Source organism: Salmo trutta, chromosome 9, assembly GCF_901001165.1.
Source record: "Salmo trutta chromosome 9, fSalTru1.1, whole genome shotgun sequence".
NCBI classification, from domain to species: domain Eukaryota; kingdom Metazoa; phylum Chordata; class Actinopteri; order Salmoniformes; family Salmonidae; genus Salmo; species Salmo trutta.
Genome location: NC_042965.1, coordinates 46,461,154 through 46,470,458, shown reverse-complemented (window position 1 = coordinate 46,470,458; position 9,305 = coordinate 46,461,154). Strand labels below are relative to the sequence as shown.

Below are 9,305 nucleotides of genomic sequence, written 5' to 3'. Positions count from 1 at the left end.
AGTTTTTCTTTTTTTTCCTGCTCTGGGACCAGAAGTGCTTTCTTTTCACCACATGAGGGAGGTACACCCATAATAGAGAGGCAAACTGCATCCCCTCTACCAGACTGCCAGCAAGTCCCTACATGATCTAGTTTCTGGGCTTGTTCCACATTACAGACGACAGTGCAGATGACTGCCTACTGACTGATCTACAAATCAGCTTGCGTCATAAATAAGGACTCATTGGGTATGTTCGGAGCAGATCCCGTTTATCAAGTTGTTGACCATTCTTTACAGGGATGGAAAAATTGTCTGACTTGCGCCTGACATGTCGACTTCATGAACTCGACAGAAATCATGTGATCAAAGGTCATGAAGTTTTGTCTGTAGTCGACCTGCAAGTTTCTGCTCTCTCATCAACATCATCCTGCAGCCACCGCCTGCATTGTGGGAAGCTCTATTGTCAACCAATCATTAGGCTGTTTATTTTTGTTTGACTCAAAGACATGACTGAAACAGGAAGCGACTTCATCATGTAGGCTATACACTGAATAGCCTGTATACAAATGAACGTGATATTTGAGGCTCTCTTAGTAATTGATTGTACAATGAACACACATATGATTTAGGTCTGTGAGTATGTGATATGGGGCTGGAGCCATGTTTTAACATTATAAAGAAAAAACGTAATCAACACTGACATGTTGATCTGAGCCTTGCTGTTGGAAAAACACCACTAGTGTCCGACTTTTGGCTGTCGCAGATGCACCTCCCCCGACTTAATTTCTTGACTTTCATATACTGTCGTTTGCTTTCACCTTACCACTCAAACTCTGCCATTATTATTTGTAAATCAGTCACAATTTACCCATGATTCATCACGGTTTTGATGGTCTCGAACATGGCCTATGTCTGCCATGGAAACCCACATTGGTCTAGGCTAGATGATGTACTTGATGACCACTAAGTTTAATGTAGACTTTAGCTACATTTATTATGCAATGATTGGTTGTTTACCTTGAAAGTGCTCTTCAATTTAGTTCAAACCCTCAATAAGAATGTTAAATGTAAGTTAAGAGCACACGGAAATATCTAAACCCTAGTTCAAAAAGCGCTCTGGCGCCATACCAAACTAAAAACAACTGTATATCTTTAGAAGAGTGGGGATATAGTGCCGTCTGAAACCGTAAGTGTGCCCAGTTGGACTTTTGAGGCTTTTGACGATTGTTTCGACAGCCTCTGCCGCTCTTTCAGCGTGATGTTGTAGAGAAGTTCTTCCGCTGTTCGGGAGAAGTATTAATGAAAATTGTACATGTTTACATGTTAGTCATTTAGCAGACACTCTTATCCAGAGCAACTTACAGTAGTGAGTGCATACATTTCAATTCATTTAATACTTTTTTTTTTTCCCTTACTGGCCCCCCGTGGGAATCGAACCCACAACCCTGGCGTTGCAAACACCATGCTCTACCAACTGAGCCACAGGGATAAAGGTTGCTTCTCTACCAGAAGCACAATCATGGTCTTGGATTCGCAGGTGGAGGACTTTCTGTAAAAGGTCGCTGTTGTGCCCAGAATTCGACCCAAAACCAACGAGGAAGTCTGCTGCTGTGTTGAGAGACGGTTGTATGAAACCAACTGGTTGGTATGTCAAGCAAAAGCTCTTAACTCGAGCCAGCCCGTTCCTAATTTCTATCCACGTTTGTCGTTTGAACTGTGTGTAATTGTAGTTACTGTGAGTGCCTTGATGTTTCACTGTTTTAATGGGCCAGTTGATAATCAGGAACCTGAGACGTCAGTAATATTATGACCCCTGGTTAGATCATGATGAGCCACATGAGGTTGCTTCCTACACTGACCCTCATCTCCAAGGGTTAGCTAGCCCCCTAATAGTTTAATGGAATTGCTCTCATCTCTACACAAATGACAAGAATGGAATCCTACTTTGAGAACCCCAAAAAATTAAGTGAGTGTGTGTTTGTGTGTTTGGCGCAAAAGATCTTTAAATATAAGTATTTGGAAATAGGTCCTTTCAGTTTAGACGGTTTTATCATCCTCACACATACAGGGCTGGACCACAGATGAGCTATGAACAACTATAAACAGAACACAAAGTTGGGCTCCCAGGAGTCATTTCTGACATCTAAAACACATGTTACATATTTTCCAAGATAGACCTATTATTTCCCATTAGCTTCATGTTGTAATTCTCCAAGCTATAAAAAAGAGAATGATTGCATCTTAACTTCTATTTAACTTGGCAGCCAGTTAAGAGCAAATTCTTATTTACGGGAACAGTGGGTTAACTACCTTGTTCAGGGGCAGAACGACAGCTTTTTACCTTGTCAGCTCAGGGTATTCGATCCAGCAACCTTTCGGTAACTGGCTCAACGCTCTAACCACTAGGCTACCTGCCGTCTCACACTAATTGAGAAACTTGAATAAGCTGCCTAACTTTACTACTACATGAAAACAAAGGGTCAGATCTCAACTAACTTGAATTTAAAAAAGGGAAAGATGAAGGTTTTCAAAAATATCAAAATGCTTACAGAGTAACACAGAAGTGACGTCAGACAGCCAGCCAGACAAAGCCAACGTCATCTTCCCATCTGGTTATTATCAATTTGCTCTACCCCCAAAATCATATACGAAATATCATCGCAGACCTTAATTGACGAGTCATTATAGTAACGTTGAGTAATCACATGTAGGCTTTAGGATAATTATATATCCTACACAGACATAATATATATCTACAGATAACCATGTCTTAGCGATGCTTCATAAAGACATGACTTCATCAATTTTGTCCTGTGGTTATGATAGTGGTTCAAGGCTTAAACTCAACAATATTAAATTGTACTTTAATATTAGCAACTTTACGATTTGAACATCAAGTAATTTCATTTAGTGTATTACGTTTTTATACTGTGAAACACAAAGTCCCATTTGAATTGCACAATAGAATATAATACCAATGTTCTTTTTAGCTTTTCATTCAATGGATTGGAACCTGTTGTTGTTGCTGGGCCTAACGGAATATATTTTAATGCTCCGTTGGAAACACAGCTTTTCTTTGCAGAACATTAAACAATAGAGAAAATAGTAGAAAAACACAAATTCCTACTTCACATGTACAGTAATAATGCTTTAGTATAGAAAACATGTCAAATGTATTCAATGTCTTAATGATATTCAATATTCAACCTACTATCTTTTAAAATAGTTGAGACTTTTACAGTTATTTCGATGTGAATAATTTAGATTTTTTTTTATCACCCTTGATGTTCTCCTTTACTATAAATAAACAATCTTACTTTTAGATTAAAAGTCATTTATTTTTTCAGTTATAGAAATATCTCTGTTAATCTCTACGTCCTATATGTGGACATGGGGTCGATAACCAGGGGTCGGTAACCAGGGGTCGGTAACCAGGGGACATAACAAAAGGTTTCATGTTTCACATGAGGTCATCACTATGATACAGACTAATGAACATTCATGTCCATCCAGGACTAAATAGACTCTGTTGGCCAGGTTTCTCCACTCCACTACAATACTTGAACAGTGGAAAAGAATACAGTAGAATATAATAGCATAATATTTTTTCATACAGGAACATTTATTTGTGGCATTTTGTATTAAGATAATAACATTTCACACATGACAGATATTCAAACAATAAACAAATGTATTATACAAGAACAACACACAAAGTCACTAATATTGTAGGTGTTTCCTTTGGAGCTGATGGACAGCAGCACATCTGTGTCTTATACCAGAAATACATCCAGAGACTGTCTATGATTTAGAGTACAGAAGACCAAAAGGTTTCCAAATGAATTCCACTGTATTAAGGTCACTTTCAAAGGAAACTTTACTACAGCACCCAAATCTCTGTTCTGCTGCTATAGGTGATGTTCAACTTCCTGTTTTATAGGTGATGCTCAACCTCCTGTTTTTATAGGTGATGCTCAACTTCCTGTTTGTATAGGTGATGTTCAACTTCCTGTTTTATAGGTGATGCTCAACCTCCTGTTTTTATAGGTGATGTTCAACTTCCTGTTTTTATAGGTGATGTTCAACTTCCTGTTTTATAGGTGATGCTCAACCTCCTGTTTTTATAGGTGATGCTCAACCTCCTGTTTTTATAGGTGATGCTCAACTTCCTGTTTTTATAGGTGATGCTCAACTTCCTGTTTTTATAGGTGATGCTCAACTTCCTGTTTTTATAGGTGATGCTTAACTTCCTGTTTTTATAGGTGATGCTCAACCTCCTGTTTTTATAGGTGATGCTCAACCTCCTGTTTTTATAGGTGATGCTCAACTTCCTGTTTTTATAGGTGATGCTCAACTTCCTGTTTTTATAGGTGATGCTCAACTTCCTGTTTTTATAGGTGATGCTTAACTTCCTGTTTTTATAGGTGATGCTCAACTTCCTGTTTTTAATAGGTGATGCTCAACTTCATGTTTTTATAGGTGATGCTCAACTTCCTGTTTTTAATAGGTGATGCTCAACCTCCTGTTTTTAATAGGTGATGCTCAACTTCCTGTTTTTAATAGGTGATGCTCAACTTCAAGTTTTTATAGGTGATGCTCAACTTTCTGTTTTTAATAGGTGATGCTCAACCTCCTGTTTTTAATAGGTGATGCTCAACTTCCTGTTTTTATAGGTGATGCTCAACTTCCTGTTTTTATAGGTGATGCTTAACTTTCTGTTTTTAATAGGTGATGCTCAACTTCCTGTTTTTATAGGTGATGCTCAACTTCCTGTTTTTATAGGTGATGCTCAACTTCCTGTTTTTATAGGTGATGCTCAACCTCCTGTTTTTATAGGTGATGCTCAACCTCCTGTTTTTAATAGGTGATGCTCAACCTCCTGTTTTTATAGGTGATGCTCAACTTCCTGTTTTTATAGGTGATGCTCAACCTCCTGTTTTTATAGGTGATGCTCAACTTCCTGTTTTTAATAGGTGATGCTCAACTTCCTGTTTTTATAGGTGATGCTCAACTTCCTGTTTTTATAGGTGATGCTCAACCTCCTGTTTTTATAGGTGATGCTCAACTTCCTGTTTTTAATAGGTGATGCTCAACTTCATGTTTTTATAGGTGATGTTCAACCTCCTGTTTTTAATAGGTGATGCTCAACTTCATGTTTTTATAGGTGATGCTTAACTTCCTGTTTTTATAGGTGATGCTCAACCTCCTGTTTTTATAGGTGATGCTCAACTTCCTGTTTTTATAGGTGATGCTTAACTTCATGTTTTTATAGGTGATGCTCAACTTCCTGTTTTTATAGGTGATGCTCAACTTCCTGTTTTTATAGGTGATGCTCAACTTCATGTTTTTAATAGGTGATGCTGGACTTCATGTTTTTATAGGTGATGCTCAACTTCCTGTTTTTAATAGGTGATGCTTAACTTCATGTTTTTATAGGTGATGCTGGACTTCTAGGCCTATCCCTTGGTTTCTGAATAGTAAAGCCAACTCTGTGTAAAATAATTTACAATATGTTATGGGATCACTTATGGGAAGTGTAATCTGTTAATGGATTAACATACATTCAGATGTAAGTTGAATTTATAGGATCTATATGTCATAATTTGATTATATGTTTAAATATATATATTCTGCCCCAGGCAATGGAATGCAAAACGATGTCACCGTTCTGATACATGCAATTATTATTATGATTTTTTTTAAAACATTTTTTATTAAACTCCTATTGCACAAAAAACATAACCCATAAGCTTATTTGTGTCGAAATATACAAAATAACAAACCCGTAATGTTGTCTAGGCAGTAGGCCCCATGGAACATATGCGTGAAATGACTAGCTCAGTGGGGGCAGGGTCCGGCCTAAATAGCCTAATGAATAACAATATGTATATCTTTATAGAATATAGAATGTGTAACCTATTAACAATTTTGGCAAAGAATTTACAATTTTTGGATTGTTTCCAACACTTGACGATGTGGGATCCGTCAGTTCTCTGTGGTTCTGTGCGGTTGTTATAAAGTGTATTTCCTGGGTCGGCTGTAGACCCTGCCCTCTGTATATCACTGTATTGACGTGTTGTTAGCAAATGGGAGCAGAACGTCCGATCCTTCGCATGAGGGGGTCATTCTGACTACAGGGCCGATCCTTCGCATGAGGGGGTCATTCTGACTACAGTTGCCACTTGTTGCTAAAACCTCCAGGGCTTCAATACTCGACCACCGCAAATACTTTGATAGCCTCTTTACACTTTAAACCGACACCATAATCATTTCTCTCCAATAGAGACGCGGATCTCGATGTTGGATCAGGATTCAGGAATACTCCCACAGCTAACATTGAAAGGAGATACTTTGTGAACTGTTTGATATTTCGGTCTAATCTGACGGGCGAAGCATGGTTGATAATACCAGTATAGCAACTAAATCTGCTTTGGTAAGCATCACATTTAGTTCCTTCTCATTTTGACCGATTCTGATTATTCTTATTATCCTATGTAGATGTTAATAAGATAGTCTATTTCGTTAAGTTATTTTATTTCGTTTTCTTTTAGGCTAATTATTTACACTTTAACTAATTATTTACACTTTAATAACGTTTTTTGAATGTTTACAGTAAATTAACTTTTTACATAACTTTTATCTCTTTAATAGATGAGATACCAAACCCATTCACAGCACGTTTCTGATGCGTAAGAAAAAAATAGTACGCAATGGTTTATGTATATATAGGCTAATTATTCGGTGTAATTATTTTGTCAGTTTGCCACATCAGCACTAAGGCTATACAGCGCACACGGTTACTGTGTTGCCCACGTTCATTTCCGCAATACATTTTACTCTATTTATGGTACACTTTGATACATGTTAGAAGCCACGTTTTAGGAGACATCGACTCCAGGGACCAAATGTCGGCCACATTATCATAATAGGCATGGTCGTGTGTTCTTACAGTTTATTACCAAGTTATTTCTTAATAGTTTATTGCTTTTAGTCAGTTTACTCTCCGTTACAATATTTTTTTTGGAGTGGTTATTTTTATGTGTACCCCCTTGCATCTCCACAGCAAGCAGCGTTCTCCTCGTCCAGCAACCTCCCCCTGCTCGTCTCCTCTGCCTCCACACACAGCCACTTCCCCGGCTCACAGTCCCAGCAGCCCAGCGGAGGAGGCATGAAGCTAGAGGCGGTCATGGAAAACCTCCAACGACAACAGGCTGCCCGCCTGGCGTTAGAAGAGAAGCTTCGTCAGGCAGAGAAAGAGAAAGATCTCCGCTCCATGGTCGAGTCCCAGATACACCAACAAGCCCTCGCCTTCCACCACTACCAAGCAGCGGTCCGGGGAGCTTTCGCCGCGGGAGTAGCGAACTCTTCTCCCAGCTTGGCGAGATCCGCTGAACCGGGACTGGCTGTCCATCACAGTTTCGACGCCCGCAGGCACTCAGAGAGAGCCGACGATTCCGATATGGATAATGATCCAGAGGGGATGGACCGATGCATGAATGATGACGACCGGAATCTGGATGGAGATGACATGGACAACGAGGGAATCGTGGATGATGAGGATGAAGAGGATATGGAGGGTGCTCTCAGCCACTACCAGCCCCACCACCCCATGCACCCCGGTACGGGACACTCTCCGAAGGGCACCCCGGTGCAGTTCATGTCTAGAATTCCTCCCTCCTTCGTTGCGCCCAGGCAGTTGGAATCCCCGAGCGGGTTGGCACCACAGTCTCAACACCACGAATGGACTTACGAGGAGCAATTCAAACAGGTAAAGCTGACTAATAAAGTAATCATTTGATATGAAACGTTACCTACTAAACACTAGACTACACGGACTGTACTATCCCTTGTTGATAACAATCTCATCCATCTCCTTTAAAAGTAGTTGCCTATAATTAAGCCTGGCCGTTACTTTTCTAAGTCCAAAACACAATTGAACTTTGTTTTAATGGCTCTAGCTTCTCAATAGGATGTTGAACTGTTTTGATATTTGGACTTCAGAAACTACACTAACTTAAGTTTGTGCTGTAGAGCCCCTTGTTGTTCTCTCCTCTCTGTCTTTCCTTCCTATGTTCTTTTTTCTTTTTTTAAATTTCGAACTTTATTTATTCAGGGGGGGGGGGGATCGTTGAGACCAGGCTCTCATTCCTCATTCTCAATTACTGATCACGGTAATACAACAATCAAATACAATGTGAAACAAAACATTAATCAATACACTGTAAAAAAATAATAAAACAGCAATCAATACAATGTCAAATAAAACAGCAATCAATACAATGTTACAGTTAATTAAAATACAGCACAACATTTTAGTGAAACAGTTCCATTCCTCAGCTACTAGGTCCTCAATCAAAACCCCAAACTGCCCAAGCGCCAACAGAACACCTATTGGTAAAGAGTTTGTAAATTGTTTCAGCAGTGAGACGCATTAAAACTAAAAAGTGGATTTACCAAATTCGGTGGAGACCTGAGAAACCTCATGAGTTAACCAACACTGTGAACGGGTTTGGTATCGCATGTTTTTATACTTTATTAACAACAAAGTTAGGTTAGTTGGAAGCTTGTGTAGTAGAGTTTTGTAAACAGAAAGAGAATGATGAAGTGATTTACGGGACGTTAATGAGAACCAGACAACCTTTTGATACAGGACGCAGTGATGAGTATTAAATCTGTTACCTGTGATAAAGTGAAGGACGCTTTGGTAGGTAGACGACATGTAGAGGTTTTAAGAGTAGTGTCTGCTGAAATCTGGTAAATGCTGTCACCATAGCAAAGAACTGTCAGGATGGTTGACTGTACAATCTGCTTCCTGCTGTTTAAGGAGAGGCAAGATCTATTTAAAAAAAAGAAGAAGCCCATTTTAAATCTTATGTTTTTAACTAGCTCGTTAGTATGTTTTTTTAAACGTTAAGTCTTTGTCAATCCAAATGACCAGACACTTATAATAGGGAACCTGATCGATGCGAGAACTTTTCGGGTGAATAAAAATATAGTCCATCATTTTAAACATTCTGGAGAGAACTAGAGAACAACATGTATTTAGTCTTGCCCACATTTAGTACAATGTTTAAACCCACCAGGGCTTTCTGTAAGGTAACAAGGTCAGATTACAGCTCTAACAACGCCTGGTTTACAGTTGGGGGCAATGGCATAAATAACAGTATCGTTTGAATATAGATGAAAATTACAAGTTCTAATAGATACATTTACATTTTAGTCATTTAGCAGACACTCTTATCCAGAGCAACTTATAGTAGTGAATGCATACATTTCATAATTTCCCCCCCCCCGTACTGGTCCCCCGTGGGAATCAAACCCACAAC

At 39.0% G+C, this 9,305-nt stretch overlaps 1 protein-coding gene across 1 annotated transcript in view; it reads left to right on the top strand.

Annotated features, from left to right (window-relative positions):
• The first annotated feature begins 5,722 nt into the window (after positions 1–5,722).
• Positions 5,723–9,305, top strand: part of LOC115200657 (AT-rich interactive domain-containing protein 3A) — a 209,827-nt gene continuing 206,244 nt past the window's right edge. Inside the window, exons 1-2 of the mRNA XM_029763863.1 lie at positions 5,723–6,412; positions 7,043–7,747. Of these exons, the coding sequence (XP_029619723.1) occupies positions 6,374–6,412; positions 7,043–7,747 (744 nt within the window). The 5' untranslated portion in view covers positions 5,723–6,373. The remainder of the gene's footprint in view (positions 6,413–7,042; positions 7,748–9,305) is intronic.